General features: G+C 35.4%; 1 protein-coding gene across 3 annotated transcripts in view; it reads right to left on the bottom strand.

Annotated features, from left to right (window-relative positions):
• Positions 1-18,980, bottom strand: part of DOCK11 (dedicator of cytokinesis 11) — a 174,718-nt gene that overhangs the window by 52,947 nt on the left and 102,791 nt on the right. For 2 of the 3 annotated variants that reach the window (XM_016124433.2, XM_016124436.2), the window contains exons 25-36: positions 18,672-18,741; positions 18,465-18,590; positions 17,607-17,678; positions 16,604-16,750; positions 13,502-13,585; positions 12,563-12,674; positions 12,006-12,044; positions 10,880-11,058; positions 9,138-9,254; positions 7,510-7,585; positions 6,821-6,930; positions 4,922-5,033 (exon numbers count right to left, since the gene is read on the bottom strand). In XM_016124433.2, coding sequence (XP_015979919.2) covers positions 4,922-5,033; positions 6,821-6,930; positions 7,510-7,585; positions 9,138-9,254; positions 10,880-11,058; positions 12,006-12,044; positions 12,563-12,674; positions 13,502-13,585; positions 16,604-16,750; positions 17,607-17,678; positions 18,465-18,590; positions 18,672-18,741 — 1,244 coding nt within the window. The remainder of the gene's footprint in view (positions 1-4,921; positions 5,034-6,820; positions 6,931-7,509; positions 7,586-9,137; positions 9,255-10,879; positions 11,059-12,005; positions 12,045-12,562; positions 12,675-13,501; positions 13,586-16,603; positions 16,751-17,606; positions 17,679-18,464; positions 18,591-18,671; positions 18,742-18,980) is intronic. The other variant, XM_016124435.2, reaches the window with a different exon arrangement.

Raw genomic sequence — 18,980 nt, 5'->3', positions numbered from 1 at the left:
CTCCCATCTCACTGCCCAATATGCACACTGTATTCTTTTGAATTAATTCCAAATGTACCCTTTAATCTTTAATTATTTCAACTTCAACATTTATTTTGTAAATGTTCTTCTGGATAGTCTATCCTAATTTTCATATCATTCCTTAAGACAGAGGAAGGAAAGCAGACCTGGATTTTTTAATGAACTTCCTAAAATTTTATGCAAGATGGTGCATTTACGTGATTTTTCCAAAGTGTGTGTGTGTGGGAGGGAGGTCAAGTACCTTTACCAACTACTCAAAGGGCTCTCTTACCCAAAAAGTTTGAGAACTATAAACCTTAAAGGGAGAGACAGATCATTTTTCCCCTCTTTGCCTTTGGATTATAAACTCTGAAGTCCTGGCAACACACACACACACACACACACGCACGCGCGCACACACATATACACCCAACTGTTTCAGATATAAAAATCCCTTAAATGTATCACAGGCACTTCTCCGTTTACCTTTGTTGCTACCAACCGAAACACTGGAGATTTTAAAGAATAATAAAATTGCCACCACTTAACTTTCCAATCCTTTCTTATCCTACTCAGATATAGCTAATGGTGTCCGCAGACCTTCTTCTAAATGTAAATATTTTATAGACATCACAAAAACAGGAAAATGACTGAATTGCCAACCCAGGTAGAACCTCCTGAATTGAAGATAGAGATGAAGGAGGACTGGGCAATATTGGCCATGTGGGGGGGTCAGGAAGCGGGTGGTTTGTGGGATTTCAACTTTACTTTCAATTTTTTAAGACCATGAGTATTGATAGTTTCCAATGATTATAAAATACTGATCATCAAGAATAAAAATGCTAGAATTGATTCAAATTAGATTTGTTTTTTAAAAACTAAGCTAGCAGTGATTTCCAGCCCACCCCCCCACACCGCCTCTGAGTGTCTTTCTCCTCAGAGAAGCCAGATAGATCTCCCAGAAGTCAGTGGGTTTCCGGCTTTTCGTCAACACCGCTAGCGTCAAGGCGCCATCTTCCCTCTCTCGCTCCACGGCTCTTTCTCACAGAAGTCTTGTGCCTCCTTTCTACCAAAACTCCAGGACTTTCTGGCCATCCGAGAACCTCCCCGTGAGCCACCTGAGGGCCACCCGAGAGCCACTGGATAGCCATCCGTGAGCCACCAAAGAGCTACTCGAAAGCCATCTGAGAATCCGTGAACCACCCGTGAGCCACCTGAGGGCCACCGGAGAGCCACCGGATAGCCATCCGTGAGCCACCCAGAGCTACCCGAAAGCCATCTGAGAATCCGAGCCACCTGTGGGCCATCCAAGAGCCACACCAGCGCCCGCCCCGTGTCCTGAGGCAGCTTCGCAGAAGGTCTGTAAAAGGGGTGAAGGGCTTATCCCTGCCGTGGCAGAACACTAGCCAGCAGCTCTGCCTTTTTCTTGTCAGTGGTGTCATAAAGCCACTGGCCTGTCTCAACTGTTTCCAAATCTCAAATCAGTGAGACATGATGCAGGCAGGGAACATGGGTGGAGGAGAAAGAGAAGGTGGTAAGAAACCTTCAGGAAGAGAGAAATTGCAGTTAAGTGTATGTGACGTGTCAACCGATGATTTCAAAAAAACTTGGCTAACACTAAAAGAGCTCCACGACAAAGAACTACACCGTTTACAGGCAAAATTAACCAGTTTGAGGAAAGAGCGACTGGTAGACGGAAGGAGGATGGGCTCCATAGCCAAAGTTAAAGAGTTGACTGAGCAACAAAAAGTCCTCACAGACACCATTAATGAGTTGCGAGATAAGTTACGCTCAAAAATATGCGACCAGTGTTCTGTGAATGAAACATACAAGAATACTTTACAGAAAGAATTTTATGATATCCAACAACGAAATCTTACGTTTATTGCTGAGATCACTGCAGAAAGGAATAAATTAAGAGAAGAAAATAAAATGCTTTCTGAAAAACTAAAATTGAAACAGCAACAGTTCCATCTTTTTTCTGATAGTGATGATGACTTAATTCCTTGTACTCAAAAGACTATGCCAATTTTTACAGTCAGAGACCCTGTGCTAGGAGATCAGATGTATATGCCTCGGAAATTGATAAGGCAATCAAATACTGAACAGATGAAATCTCGAGAAGAAAAAGAACAGTCACAAAGTTCAAAGTTTCCTATTTCATTTCATAGTCAGGACCTCTCTGACATGCCACAGACCTCTTTTGAGAAGATTTCCTCTAACAGCAGTAAACCTATCATAGGAAGCATTTCCAACTTGAAGTCACCTGCAAGTTTTCCCTTAATACCTACACAGAGTCCTCCAAGGGAGCATGAATTTCAAGTTGCCTCAAACCTTACAGAAGACAAGCATGGCCAGCCAGAAAGGAAACAGATCTTCACACAGAAGACCTCCACACAGAATACTTACTCACAAAAGTATAGAACTCAGAGGGACTTCTCTTGGAGCCTTTCCAGTATCTCTACAGGAGAAAACCCAGCAGTTAAAGTAGTATCTGAAACTTCAGAGGAAAATACGCCTGATTATAATAAAAGCCCATTTCTCTCTTTTACACAGAGAAAGGAAACAAACCCTTTAAATGTATTTCCTTTAGACTATACTTTAAGTGCCAAAAGAAGATCGATGGGCATTTCTCGTTACAACATTGGGTTTTCGGCAAGTGGCAGTAACCAGGCATCCAATGAACAATTGACTTTGAAAAAGAATACTAATGAATCTACAGATGCAGCTAATAAGTCTCAAGGTGACACCCAGAGTTCCACTGTGGGGTGTGGAATAAAGAGAAAAGCCAGGATGCAGTCAGAAAAAAGGAGGAAGTAGCTTTCCTTCATCCTCTCAAGGAAACTGCTTTTCTTTCACAAGAGGACACAGTCTTCCTGTCAATTCATACTATGTAACTAATAGCTCCTGACTCTGATTCAATTTCACAGGACATAAACAAGGTGATAAGATATTAAAAAAAAACTTGGCAAATTAAATTGGTACTGTTTATGAACCAATTTTAAAAAAGGCAAGAGAAGAGCTGAAGAGGGTCTGGACTTGTAAGAGTTCAACATTTAAATGCATATAGAGTGACTAAAATATCTACTGGATAAGACAACTAGAATACTTCCATTGACAAGGATCCAGAAGCTGACAATTCTTGGAATAAAATGAGTAAGACTACAGATAACATACGGCATGAGTTTATATATACAGAAGATAAAAAGATGTGACACAGACTATACTAGTTATTTAAAATGTGCTTTTAAAAATCAAAAAGCAGAAGAAAGAAAACCCTAATTAACAAAGATCAAATATTTAACAAGCAAGGTCAACATTTAGAAGAGAAGAAGGAACTATGAAGTGCTCAAGAAACAAAGCAGTTATGGTTTTACCCATGGCAAAAAAGCAGCCAGAGGCATGTCACTGGTTGTCACAGTATATGGGGTGTGTGTGTGCGTGTGTGCGTACATGCGTGTACATGTGCATGTCTACACATGAAGGCATGTGTACTAGAGTGGAAGAGAACTCGTCAGCAATGCATCTCCCCTTCTTCCTTTCTTTTCTTCCTCACCCTCAATCTTACTATCCTTGAGCTGTGGTGGTATTCAATTTTTTTTTCCAGTTTTTTTTCCCATGTGTCTGTTGCGTCTTTTTTGTTTTAAACAAATTTATTGAGAAAACTCATGGACCATAAAACTTACCCATTTAAACAGCACACAGTACAATAGTTTATAGTATATTCAAAGAGTTGCAAAACCATCACCACAGGTTTAGAACATCTTTATCACCCTATGAAGAAACCCCATACACATTAGCAGTCACTTTCTACATTCCCCAACTTTTCACCTTGTGGGAAGACACCTGTGGCTGTAGTTGTTAACTGACCCATTATCTCATGGAACGAAATATCGCCAGGTTGAAAATGATCTCTCTTTACTTATTTCTTTCCCAAAACCTCAATATACTCTTTGACTTTTATTCTAAATCATACATTCTTAGAACTTAAAGATTCTAGTTATTTTGTTTACTGTTTATTAATGTACTTTAGAATTTATTCATATCTAGTTATTGGGTCGTTTCAATGTATCTAGCTATCAATTTACTTTGTTTTTATATTCTGCATTATTACAAAAAAGATTTAAAGCAAGTAATATTTATTAAAAATAGAAAATAAGTAAAAGGTAATGACTATGATAACCAGAACCCAGGTACTGTTATGTTCTTCATTCCTGCATTTACATATATTTTTTTGAGCAAAAATAATCAGAAAAGGAAGGGAGAAAATTGTGTAAATGTGGTATTTGAGAATAAGATAATCTCTAAATTTATTTCCAGAGGAGATGTAGCTTATGAAAATCCTTTGGTTATATTCTATCATTTAATATAAAGAACTGGTAATACTAGTAAATAATATAATTATATATCAAGGGTAAAAAGAAACTCAGAGCCTGAAAAAGAACCTGATACCATATAAAACCATATACTGGTACTACAAAGTTAACAATGGAATTCCTTACCTTCAAAGAACCCTTCCTATCTTTTTGTTTGCTTCTGTTTTACCAAATCCTGGGCTAAATAAAAGCTAAAGTATTAAATTCTGACTTCTGGTTATTGTTATTTCTTTCTGTTTCTACTGGTCGTATTTAATACATTATATGCTCTGTGTAGAAAAATGTAGCACTTCTAAAATTATTGTCTCATCTTAGAAATTTATTTTAAAATTAAAAAAAAAATATTTCAAAGAGTCAAACCTATATGACTGAAATGAACTTATTTTAAGTTTAAATACAGGAGCATTCTTAAGGTCAGATTCTTTAAAGATTTGTTTTTAATGTGTTCTATATACCGATGATGGTGAAATACTTGTTGCATGAACCTATGAGCTTGTGAGGGTGGATATCTAGTAGAGTCCAGGCTTAATATGTTGGTAACTCACCTTCAGAAATCATTTTTACTATATACAGGTAGCACATCAAGAGGCTTCTGATTTCATACTGATCCAGTCGGTTATACTGGGACACACTGCTCCTTGTAGAACTCTGTCGGGCCTATAATATAAAGACAGGACTTTTATGAACAATGTTGGTACTACAGTTTCCTGTAGCTTTAATAACTTTTTTTTATCATTAGTCATGTTTGAGAAAATTCTAAGCATAAATTCAAATTTTATATCACACTTGGAAGGTAAATGGGTTGACTCTTTGTTGCTGCCTCACCTAGTAATATCACTAAAAATTACCTTGGGGTCTTCATCAAGATACAGCCATGAATACTGTGTATGTTTCATTCCCATGGGTCTTCTGTTTTTGTAGTAAAAATTTTAAATAATCACATGTGGCTATTTTAGGGAAAAACTTTTACTTCAAAGAGGAATTTAACTAAGGTCCGTGGAAGCACATGAAACATTTTTAAGCTTTTTAATCTGAATTTCTCCTTGGAGTTTATTAAAATCTAAACTTCAAGTAATAGGTCTGAAAAGTCTATATAAAAAAGGGCTAATGATATTACAAGATAACTATACTAAGGAGGGGACCTAGTAAAACTTCAAAACTACAGCTTCTACAAAGTAGTGATGTTCCTATTCAATTACTTTTAAGTATCAGTTGTTAAGCGTGACAAGATCTGACCTACTTGGGATTTATATGATTAGAGGAATAACCTTAGGATTTACACTTGTTAAAAACCAATACTTTTAGTTGAGCTAAACTGGGCTGTGGATATCCGTTTACTAAAGTAGGATTTACTAAGAAAAAAATTATGCTTAGAGCAAAACATCTATGTTCTGAATGCTTGCTAGCTATATTACTACTTTACTACTAACAAGTTATTTAACCTCTTTGTCCTTTTTTCTTTGCCTCACCTATGACAGTGTCTGTTGTCATAATTCTAAATGGTGTGAAATAGAAACCTTTGTGAATAAATTACTATTTATACAAAGGCTCAAGGAAGTATAAGGGGTGATTCCCAACCAGTGGCATCAGCATTACCTGGGAACTTAGAAGCATAAATTAGCAGGCACCATCCCCTAACTGAATCTGAAACTCTGGGGATGAGGCGCAGTCATCTATTTTTATTAAGCCTCCCAACTGACTCTGACACACAGTAAGAGTGCCATGATACAGGAGGAAAAACATGGGAATTAGAAAGTCTGGGTTCAAATCTGGCCCTGCCAGAGGTGTGTTGTGTGATCGTCCTGTCACAATCTCAGTTTTCATTTGTATATTGCGATTTGAAATTATTTTTATGGGCCTTTCTAATTTTATATGAGTCTATGATTTTACATAGCATAGTAAGGCTTTATTGGCCTAACATGAAGTTTCTTGGACTCAAGGAAGGCATAGTAAATAAATTTTACTGTTAGGCTTGAAAAAAAGAGATGGAAGTGTTGGGGAATATATTCTGATGAAGTGATGTGCTGGGGTGCTGAGATCTCAATTTAAAGACCTAATTTTTTTCCTCTCAAGCTAGTGTCATTAATCTATTAGAAAAGAAAGAAAGGCTGAATGAATCCTGCCAGGAAGTGCATTAAGTGACAAGATACATTAGACATTTTAAACTTAAACTTTCCCTCTCTAGAACAGAATACAGTATAATGCGTTAGGGTAAAAGGAAGAATTCTGAGTTAGAACTCTTAAAGATGAATGTCTTAGCCCCGATAAACAGTTTAAGATATCCAAATAGCATCTGCCATGATAGAAAGCAACTGCTAAAATATCCAAAAATTATAAATCCAGGACGGACTATAGGAGAATAGAGAAATTCTTATTCACATGAAAAGAAAGAGCATTGTAGCCTAACACATCACTAGAGTTAGCTTATATACTTAGGTTCTTACATTTTCAGCAATGCTGCCCTGATCTAGAAATCCTGTTGCTCCTTCTGGGATGAGGGAACCTCTTGAGTCTTCTCTCTTAATTCCATGTCCATTTTGAAAGGACCCATAAGCTGGAAAAAAAAAAAAAACAAACGAAATCCTCATTAGCAACAGGAGGAACTGTCAAAAGTATTTCTTAAAATAAGTACTGGGTTAATTTAAGTGAAGATATATTTTAGAGATTAGATCTTGGTTATCTAAAATTGTGAAGTATATCAATACACATATGAAGCCAAATAAAGGGTAAGCATTTTTTTTTACTTCTTAAAACATTTTATTATACACGAAACAAAAAATTCCTTGAAAGTCATCAAATAAAGCAACACAATTTGAAAGAATTTTATAGATAAGGAAATGGGCCAGAAAAAGGAGGTATCTTGTCCAAGACTGTAGACAGATAAGAGGATTGGAAGCCAGTGTTTTTCTCATTATCCTCTACTTTCTCAGTGTACCAAGCTGCATTTTTAAAAGCTTAGACAGGGAAACCTATGCAAAGAAATGTGGCTGCAAGTTTGAGTTAGATTTTAATTAAACTTTAATAGACATCATCCTATGTATAGTATTTATTATTATAATATTTCAAAAAATACAGAGAATGGGTGCATTTCCAAACAGCCATGCAACATATAAACTTTAAAGGACTTAATTACCAGTGTCTTTGTCAGTGCTCAGACTCCCTCTAATTGTAGGTGAAGTGAAACCACATGCAAATTCATCCCTGGATGCCTGTAACACAAAGGGATACCTCTGTCATTTAAACTAATTTGTACACCAAGGTAAGAATTAGCAGAATAAGATGATACCCTGATTTTAAACAAAGCTCACTGTGAAAGTCTAAATCAGATATCAGTATTAGTATTTAAGTGACAAATATTTAAAAACTGGGTACTAGCATACTGTTGTAACCATGACCTCTGGCTAAGAGACATAAATCTAGATGACTGTTAAAAGCTATAACTGGTGCAGTCTGGTTCAGTTCTGCTTGGAACCAGGGACAATGCCAGAAGGAGGAGTTTGACCAGAAGCCCTAGGTGAACTTGAGCTGCAAAGAACACCTTTTTTCCAAATATAACTGGCAAATGTTGTGAAGTATGCATAAGCATGAGCTATTGTGTTTGTGAACTTTTTTCACAGGCTGGTCTTTACCAGCCTGACACCAAAAATAGGTGATATAACTGGGAACTATAGGCAATCAAGCCATCAGGGAGACTTAAAAGCCACTTTCTCAGGAGTCTGCATCAGGCTTGACAAATCAAGATGGAGGATTTCCAAAGGAAGCTGTAAAGGACACAGTTTAACCTGTTATTGAACAACGTGACACGGCTACTGAAAGTGTGAAGGTGATCTTGGGCCATATGGAACATGGAGTGGGGGTGGGGCAGGAGTTTCAAATCCCACTGGGCAGACTATAAAGTATACAATTCTGAGCACCACATTTTAATAAGGTGGTTGGTAGAATGGAGCATATCTAGAAGAGTAAAACCAAGAACATAAAGAGTTTGGAACGACAAATGATGAAATGGACATAGCTTGTCTGGAGAAAAATTTATTAGACACATATGTAAAGGGTATCATGTGGAGGTGGGAATAGACTTCTATATACTACCTCTAGAAGGCAAAATTAGGACAAACGGAAAAACTTTTAGGTGAAATGTGAGAAGTTTTGATTATTATGATTAATACAGTGGCAAAAGATTGTTTTGCCAAATGGAGACTGACCACCTCCAAAGTTCCCTTCAATGCTAAGATTCTAAGGGGAGAAAAAGGCACAAATCAATTATGATGAGCTAAAAGTGACGCATCAAGAAGTGCTGGAAGGAGGGTAACAAGGGAGGAAGAAGCAAAGGAATAGTTTAATCCTTGGTGCCTAACATTTTGGAGGCGAAGACTCTTTTGCTCAGTTTGCAAGTTGAATAATATATGATGGCATAGAACAACAACAAATCTTAAAACTCTAGGTACAAGGGATTCTTTGTGTTCTCTTAGACTTTATTACTCAAAGTGCGGCCGTTAGAGCAGAAGCAGCCAAAAGCTTGTTAGAAACCCATAATATCAAGCTTTACCCAGGCCTGCTGAATCAAAATCTTTGTTTAAAAAATTCCCCAGGGATTCATATGCACATTAAAGTTTGAGAAGCACTGCTTTAGGAAGAAGTGTCAATGTAAAAGAGAGTAAAAAGTGGACCATTAAGACTGAAGCCATACAGTATATGATTCCAATTCCAAATACAGTCAATAAAACAAGATAAAACACCAATAAAAAACACATTACTACTTACAGAATGAGGCATAGCTGTACAAGAATATAAGGTATCTCGACCTGCTAATCGCTGTATATTTTCCAAAAGCAGTCCGATGAATGGGAGATATAATTGTGCTATTTTGGCTTGCTGGTTCTGAAAATATTTATCAAATGCTTAATAGGTATAAAATATGTATATATTACAAATCAATTTGGCTCCATCAGTAAAAGACTAAAATGGGGCTAATATCCATAATTAGTGAAGCATGAATCTATTAACAGTCTCAAAACTAATTACAAAAAAAATTTGTTGGTGTTTGAATTTATACACAACAGGGTCAAATCACCTCTCTCAAACATATTACATAAAGTAAAAGGCAAAAGTTTATTTTTTTAAAATAGCAGTTGACTTATAAAGCAGATCATATTGGTCCTATTCTTTAACTTCAGTGAAGGTTGAGTTTCATGAGACAGGGATTGTATCTGCCTTATTCACTGCTTCATCTCTAGTGCCTGGGGCACATAGCAGATGGTTGATACACATTAGCTGAGTGAATGAATGCATGAATGAATGGAAGAAGTGAAGAAACAAATTACTATATTCATTCAAGAAACTTTTTTTGCTTTGATAAAGCTTCGATTAAAATAATATGAGCTTGGCCCCCTAAATCAATTATAAGACCTGGGAGATTGATAGATTTGTAAATATGTAAATAAAGCTGGCCACTAGTAGTCTTAACTAATGTGATACCTCTTATACAAATTTATTTATTGCATTTAAGTCAATATCAACATTCACCAAAAAGAATGGCACATGATAGGGAGATCTTATTATAGTTATAATGTGACAAAAATGATCCAAACTGCAGTAAGTAATAAACAATATCCTAAAGCTAAGGAGTTTAAATCTACTTTAAAATAGAAATGCATGAAGAAAACTAGTAAAATTCGTAAGTAAGAAAAATTGTAATTAAAGAAATATAACTAGATGTAGCTGGTAGGCATTTTCTGTTTATTAAGAACTAATGGGAATTCTGTAGAAAAAGAATAAGATCAACTTTTCTAAGTCAGCTTTCCAAGTGATTAGAATAAATGACATCATAATTTTTGTTTATATTTGAATGTAAAAACAAAGGGACAGATTATTAATTATGAAACAATATGTTATCTTGAACCATTTGCTAGCAAGTTAGGTTATTCTAAATCCATTCTTCTTCAAGCCCATAGGATTTAATGTTAATAAGATTTGAATATATACGTTAAAGGTATCCAAATAGCAACTATAACTGTGGTCTTTACACACAGACCATATGTAATGTATGTAAGGTTTATAGCCACACCTACATTTTTTCAGTAAGAAGAAAAACTTCATATTACATATTTTATACTTGATATACTTAACATGTCTTTTTATTAATCACTTAATAACCAATAATATTTATTTAGGGCTATATATGTAAGGATATATATTAAGGTATATATTTGAGAGAGTACACATGGCTACAGCCATACATTTTTTTTTAAAAACATAATCCATTTATGTAACAAATCATGAAGCAGTTATGTTGTTCTTTAAACATGATTTGAGAAACCAGTGTTTTTCAGCAGTTAACTGAACAGTATTTATAAAATCTAATTATTTGAAATAGAAAACAATTATTTGCAAAAATTAGTTCTCAATGCTCATATTATGTTCCTTACTAAAAACTCCATCTTTAATGAAAAATCTTAGCAGAAATATTACTAATGTAATATTGATGATTATATGGACATCCTTACCTTGTGCTGGTATCTAGTGTCAAATGCATGTTTTATCAAAAGATTCTTTATGACAGAGATAGCTGTATATCTGATCTCATAATTGTCTTGAAGAGCAATGGAGGTTTCCCTCAGAAGTAGACCAACTAAGAAGTGATGTTTGCAATACTCATCTGATAAACTGTATTCAAGATTTGAATCTGCAGTATAATGAAATTTAAAACCCATTTATAAAAAGTATTCAAAAAATACTTTGTTAAAATACCATATTTATTACTTAGTAATATGTAATCATGCCAGCAAGAGCTATAATTTTATTATTAAAGAATCTGAACAATTCTTTTATTATATAGAATGAGCATGCAAAATTTTATAAGACAGGAACACTCATAATTACGGCTAATTAGCTTTAATGATAATCTCAGTGGGTAAGATAAGTCCCTAGATCCTTTTTTCTCCTAGATTCTGTTTAACTCTTGGAACTCTTAGGATAGAACCTAGAATGAAAGACTACTATATTTGGCAATGTTTTAACAGTTGTTTATTATCTTTATTATTCACTAGCTGTAATTCAATCACTAAAACCACTGCTCAGCAGCTATTCCCCTAAAAACCAGGACAGCTGATTTTCTTCCTGCCATTGGTCATGCTTGTTTGTGAATCCCAGTCATTTTCTATGCACAAGGGTCAGTACTAACCCAAGTGACCTCAACTGGAGACATTTTGAAATGTAAGTTTTTCACTTTAGTGATTTAAATAAATCCAAGCAGATGGTTTCATCCACACCTTCAAAACTGTGGCCAAGCGGTTATGATAGAGGGTCAGAGAGAAGCAAGCAAGTGTGGGGGATGATACACGTTTAAAGAATAGCTACCCTTCAGCCCCAATGCTGGCTTGAGCTGAAACTTATTTTATGAAGACAGTGTTTTAAGATTGATTCCTCTAGTAATCAATGCTTAGGCTTTTTTTTTTTTAGAGCAAACAAATACACTGCCTCCTATATTTTCTGGGTACATTAACTAAAGCCTCATTTTGGCTAGGGAAGATTTGGAAAGCAAACAAAGTCCCCGTCCATCTTAGCCATTCATCAAGTCAATTGTTTTTAAAACACAGTGAACTACTTTAGAGTGAACCGAGTTAAACCTACCTACTGAAGTCAAACGGTCCACCGCAAATGAAAAAAAATCTAATTAATATATGAAAAGAAAAGGGACAAATAAAAAACACAGTAACATAAGAATAGTGCTACACAACAAAGCATTCAATAAAACTAGCAATGGAGATAACTGAAGGCATTCACAAATTTAATACTTACATATGACTATTTTACTCAGCTTTTATACTTTTGATGCTTTCAACAGAAATATATTTATGATTTTTTTCATAATTCGGTCTCATATAAGAGTCCAAACACTTCTACAGAAAGCAATTTTACTAGTATTCGGCATCTGTATTTAATCAGCGATCTATGTAACACACCCTACTTCTTCATACTATGAATACTATCACTGACACTATGAAGAAAATGCAGAATACCATTAATGAACCTATCTTCAGGTAATAAGAATCCTGAGGTTACCCTTAAATTGACTAGTTTAACTAAAAAACATTATACTACACTAGCACTAGCAAAAAAAAAAATAAAAAAAAGAAGAAAAAAAGAAAGAAAAACAAATCCAAATGATGGATAACATAAATATATACCTTGAACTCGCTGAAGTTTAGGTTTTGCAAATGCCATTGGCAAATTCAGAGGAATGTAATGTTCATGATTGCAAATTGTTTGCAGAAATTCAAACTTATATTCAACTAGAATCTAAAAGGAAAGAACTGACATTTAGTAGGCATTTACCATCTTAATAATTAAATAGAGCATTAAATTTCAAACCAGAAGTTATTTAGTATTTTAAGCATACCTAGAGATGTGACCTATGCAGGAAAGAGTTAACATAGCAGGCCCAAGACTGTTTTCCTTATAAAGGCTGGCTTGCAAGGTTGGTCATTGGCTGGCATTTGAGAAACTGGATTTTGAAATGTTCCCTACATGATAAGGGTGTATCTTCTGTGCCAGCCTGCTCAGACTATACGTACAAACAACATGACTCATAGTGAATACCTGCTTCCCTTTCTTTTCCAAGACACTGGAATTTTGGTCAGCCTCCAAACAATGACCAGCCTCCAATAAAATCCTAAAATAATCCAATTCTCAAATGGGATTCTCTGATCAGAAATATTGCACGTGTGTGAGTGCATTTGCATTGCTAGAAAGGAGTATCCTGTATGATCCTTCTCAGGAGGGAGGGTGCTCAGGAAGCCCGCACATGGATTACTAAGGACTCCACTTGATGCCTTTTTCCCTTACTGATCCACCTGAGCATACTTGCTGTGTCACCTTATGGATCTTAGCTGTGAGTACAACTATATGTTGAGTCCTGTGAGTCTTTCTAGTGAACTACTGAACATGTGGATGGTCTTGGGGGACCCCCCAAAATTCTATGCTATATTCTTTTCTTCAGGTACAGCTATACTCAAATTACCTAAATGAAAACAGCAGTTCCAAATCCCCCAGGGGACAATAAATATCACCCTTGGTCTCCCACTCTAATGTCTGACATCCACTACAGTTATGTCTTTATACTTTACCTTAGGATCTTTGGGGCTGAATCCAGATATATAGTCATTTATCAAATTGAAAACAAATCCTCTATCCATTAGTGTCAAACAGCGCTATAGAAACCAAATCAAAATGAACAGTTAGGTATATAATGCTAACAGTCTTTCAAGTATAAGTTTAAAAATTTTTTAAATTCATTTCACATCTAGTGGATGACATTCTCTCTTTTATAGATAACAAAATAATAGCTCCTGAAGCTTTAAGCAACCTTAAAGAAAGAGATAAAGGGCAAATGACTTACATTTGGATTTGGGATTCAACTATACAATTAAAAAAATAAGATTACATATATATGAACAAATACAAATACATACATCTATACATACATATATCCACACATAAACATACACACACACATGTAATCCATTCGGCTACACTGCCTCATTTTAGTCAACCCTCAAAGCTCAAAGTGAGGTGTTGAAAAGTGGGGCTTGCCTATGTAAACATCTCAAACCAAAAAAGGTAAGTTTTTCTTTGTGTCCTGTGAAGGCTTGGCTATTAATAACATTCTTCTCCTGTAATAGCTTTCCTAGTTGTTCATATTTGCCTGCTATCATTCTCCTAGTTAATGCTCTCATTACCTTGTAAGTGAACAACTGCAGTTAGCTTCCTAACCAGTCTTCATGTCTCTAATCTTTCCATCTAACTGCTTCCAAATTAATATCTAAGTCCTAGCCCTAATCTTGTCACTTTCTTTCCCAAAGCTTTCAATAGTTCCCTATTGCCTCTAATATCCTTTCATACTCCTTAGTTTGACAATGAAGTACACTCACAATCTTATCCCAATCTACTTTTCCAGTTTTATCTCCCAATGCAGCTCATCTATGTATTATCCCTTCAAGATGTACTGTGTAGTCCCACCTCTGGGTCTTTCTTTACTCATGCCAGGCCTAGCTAGCAATTCTATCACTACTTCTACCTAATCCTGCTTATTCTTCAATGTTATGAAGAAGTTCTATCTTCTTTAACCACTGTGGACCACAGGTCCTTTAAAATACTTTATTCTATACTAGCTTATACTAGACTTATTGTTTTCCTGTGTTTTCACCTAGGTAAGAAAATAGGAAGTATCTCTTTTTCTTTATGTTCCTCATAGTACCTAGAATATTCCTGTGAAATAGAAGGAACTCAATATTTGATAAACCACCTATTTGCATCTCACTTCTCACTCCTCCTTTCAACTTCCAATGTCACTATCACTACCCTATGTTAGACCCTTGTGCCCGTTCCCCCAGATTGAAGAGGTAGGCTTATATTTTTTTCATTCATCCAACATCTTGAGGATCTACTATATTTAAAACAATGTATTACATCCTAGGTAAATACAAAGGTGAATTAAACATGTTCTTTACTTTTGTCCAATGGTAAAAACAAATAATTAAAATATAGCACAATAATAAGTCCCATAGAAGTATGTAAAGTACAGGTAAACAACAGGAGGATCAACAGGATCAACACTGCATGGGAAGGTTAGAGAAGAGCTAAGCCTAAAATGTGAATGGACTCTGCCAGGCAGACAAGGGGGAGGGAGTGATCTAATTAGTTGCCCTGATTCTGGTCTTTTCCTTACTTCTTCCATCATACCAGCAATAAAATTATCCTAAAAATTCTTTGGTGTTTCTCCATTGCATATGGATCAAAATCTAAATTCCTTAGCCTGACATTCCAAGCATTCCATCATCTGGCACCAGGTGGCCTTTCCAGCTCTAACTCCATACATCCTAAACTCTCTGTACAATGACCTTCTTACTCATCCCTAAACAATTCCTGAATGTCCATATATCATCTTTGCTCCTCTACCTGCAGCAGCCTTATCTCTTGTCTTGGGGAACTATTTTTCTAGTCTTTGTTCATACTCCCTGGTTATAATCCCTCCCTTTCCTGATCTCCAATTGTATTTTAACCATACTTTCAGTGTAACAGTTGTCATACTTTACCATGTATATACATTTTAATGTGATTACAGAGACAGCCTCTTGCATTTTTGAACCCTCACATAGAAGATGGACAAATGTTTGTTGACTTAAGTAAATACTGCATTGACTACATTCTATTCCCTTTACATAGTACATTTCAAGTTTAAACTCCATGGAAGGAATATTTTACATTTCAGACAGTCTCATCTTTAGTCTACTTTAAAAAGATATGTGAATATTTGGTGTTTAATGCACAAATAAGGCTTATGTAATAGTGTTAAAACTTTATTTTGATTATGGCAAAGAGAGGTCTTATATCAGAAAATCATGCTCTGCAAATCTGAAATCTGGCTGTGAATTTTTAGTAAGAAAATGAAGGTATGTTAGACATGAAACTGCTTGAATGGATTATTTACCATCGGGTCCTTAATGTAAGGTTGATACATGATGAAGAGAGGGAGTAAAAAGAAGCAAATAAAAATGAAGTGCATTACAAACCTATGCCCCTTCTCTATAACAAATCAAATATTATTACACTTTCTAGAACTTCATTCTAGCATTGCCCCTTACATACTGATAATGAAGTATAACAATGGTAAGTGCATTGTCTTTCATAATTATAGGAGTGTCTGGTAGCTCTCAAAAAAATCTCACTGGCCAAAATTAACAATTTTCACTTACATGTATTAGCATAACATAGATTGTGGTTACATCAGCAAACAGGGTGCTTTAATTCAAGAGTTGTAAACTCAAAGGTCAACTGGGGTCAGAGAAGAGATTTCAATGCATAGAGTCAGGGGTATGCTAAGGAGTGGTGAGAATTGTGGCAACCTAGAGAGCACATGCACCATCGAAAGGCATTCAAATTAATATCCTGAAACAAATTAATATTGTGAAACAAGCAAAACACGCCTTCTGGCTAAGCTACCTGTGTGGGACCTCTGATTTAATTAATTAGTCATTTCTGTGGAAGAGGTAAAAAATCAAACTTGGCTGTTTAACTAAATTGGTAGATTGATTCACTTACAAGTTTCTCCAGCATCCTGATAAAGACCTAACTGAGTCTCTAGAAAATGGGTAATTTTTTTTCTTGGCTTTAAAGATGATATTTGTGAAGAATAACTTCTTACCATGTTGTGGCTGCTGTTAACTCACCTTCAGGAAGCTAGCCAAACTATAATTGACATTTCTGGACTCATCAGGAATCTCTGCATAGCGAATAGTCACATGGGGAATTATCGCAAGAAGCAAGGAATGTAAGACATGATGATATGCCTCAGGAAATCTCTGGCCTCTGGGAAGCTTAAATTAAAAAGGCATAGAAAAAAATCAGAGTTGTAGAAGGTCTAAATCAATTGCTATTTTAATTTTCAAATATATTCTATATACAAATGTATTTTTTAATTGGAGTGTAACTTTTCTCCCAACTTACAAATTACATATTTTAGATCATTATAGGAACTATCTGGACCTCTAATAACATAACTGGCTGAAATCATCAACAAGAGCAGGTCATTCTGACCTAACTTTAGAATCATGTCCTTGAGATGAAGACACATCCCAGTTTTTCATTCCATTTTTTCCCGATACACAAAATATAGATAGATGCAACAGTTCATCCCAATTTTGGTGAACCCGTCTATGAAATTTATGATAAAAATGATATATATGATGTGAATATTTTTTATTTCACAATCTTTGTTTGACAATTTCTATAACTAAGAAAATTTCTTTGTACCTTAAAGTAGTTTGAAAACACAACTAAGTGTATATAGCATATTCCATGAACACATTTGTTGCATAAAGAGTTTTTATTCTATTTCTGATTTGGTACCTATTTTTCTTCCAAATGAATGTTTTCAGCATTGACATTTTTAAACCACAAGATAAAGGGAATGCTTCAAAGATAATGCATTTTACATGGCAAATAACTAATATGAAAGAATCTAGGTAGAAGAGCCTCTGAAGATCAGGCTTTAAAAAATATGAAGTCAATGTCAGATCTCAGTTTTATGTAATACATCCATCTGTTTCTAAGGAAAACTGAAAAAGCTAAGGGCTAAGAGCCCTTAAATATAAAAGAGGCTTTGCATATCATGGCTATCTGTGAATACAATTAGCTGTCTTTGTGTTAAATATTACTCTTGAGTCTACTTACCTTAATTTTATTCTCTTCCAACAAGTATGTGGCCATAGACTTCGCAATAATTTCAAAGAAAAACCATGAGTACTGAAATAAACAGACAAAATCAACCTTTAATAGTTACCCAAATCTCTGAAGCTTATTAGCAAAGTTTAACAAGTCCATATGGATCTTATTTCTACCTTAATAACATTTTAAAGTTATCCCAATTTGCTATCAAAGTCCCACAGAATAACTTCAAATGCTGTTGGCAGAAAGGTAATGTCCCTCACAGTTGACTACAATATACAAAGAGCTTTTTGTTAGAATATTGACCTCAGTGACATTGTTTTGAATTGCCTACACGTGGTGATAAGAAGCAAACCAATTTTTATTATTGCGTTTTCTTCTCTACAGACAGTATCATTACTGCCTGCACCCAGTGGAGGATTCAACCCAGCCCTTGGTACGACATTGGGGCCAGCTCGACTAGCATACATGTATTTTAAAGGGTACAGAGAAGCCTCAAGCAGACATGTCCTAAGATACATGAAATGGAAATCCTACCATTAATAGAAACTGTCAAAATAAGAGCCATTATTTGAGTGCATACTATGTGCCAGAAATGATGTGGTGGATACAGGATTCCAATCCAGATCTACTTGATCAAAAATTCTTTCTATTACACAGTCAACTGAGGGCAGGTAGGAGGGAAGGGTGAAAAGAATGAAGAAGTTTCTGTGGAGAACTTGAGAAAAAAGGATGCATGGGCAAACTGACAAGGAAAAGGAGGGTCACATGAGAGAATGATGAAAGACTAGAACCAAAATGGGATGGTATCAAACAGGTATACCTCTGGCTGCTTTTACTCCCTGTTGCATCCTGTTTCCTTACCTTTAGCAATTTGTTTATTGCTAAAAAGTCTGCAGACTGTTTCAATATTGCTATCATTGTAGTAGCCAGAGTTTCATGAATTAGCTGGGCTTGAGGAGCACTCGGTTTTTCAGGTCGGAAGCTATACTACAAACAAAGAAAATAAACCGTAAGACAAAATCCTCACACAAAATCAACTACTCAAGAAAGCAAGCTTACTCCACAAACCTTTATGAAGGATCTTAAATAATTATCCAAGCCTTCTTCATGGCACTTTGATACAATATGTAAGAGAACCCTGAAACAACATTCACAAAAGTCAGCATATCAGTCTATAATTACCATAGTTTGATTGTTAAATAAGGCCACCATATCTAACCCTAATAATACGTGTCACTGCCAGAATAATTAGTGGTGAGATGACTATATAAGATGTAATGGTAGCTTGAGTCTAACAAAGATTTCGGCATCTAACAGGCTTGGGGCCTTGTAAAATATATTTCCTGGTTCGAAAGAAGTATATTTTATTTTGGCAAC

Source organism: Rousettus aegyptiacus, unplaced genomic scaffold, assembly GCF_014176215.1.
Source record: "Rousettus aegyptiacus isolate mRouAeg1 unplaced genomic scaffold, mRouAeg1.p scaffold_m13_p_9, whole genome shotgun sequence".
In the NCBI taxonomy this organism is placed as follows: Eukaryota; Metazoa; Chordata; class Mammalia; order Chiroptera; family Pteropodidae; genus Rousettus; species Rousettus aegyptiacus.
The sequence above is the reverse complement of the archived record's forward strand: the minus strand, read 5'-3'. Positions and strand labels throughout refer to the sequence as shown.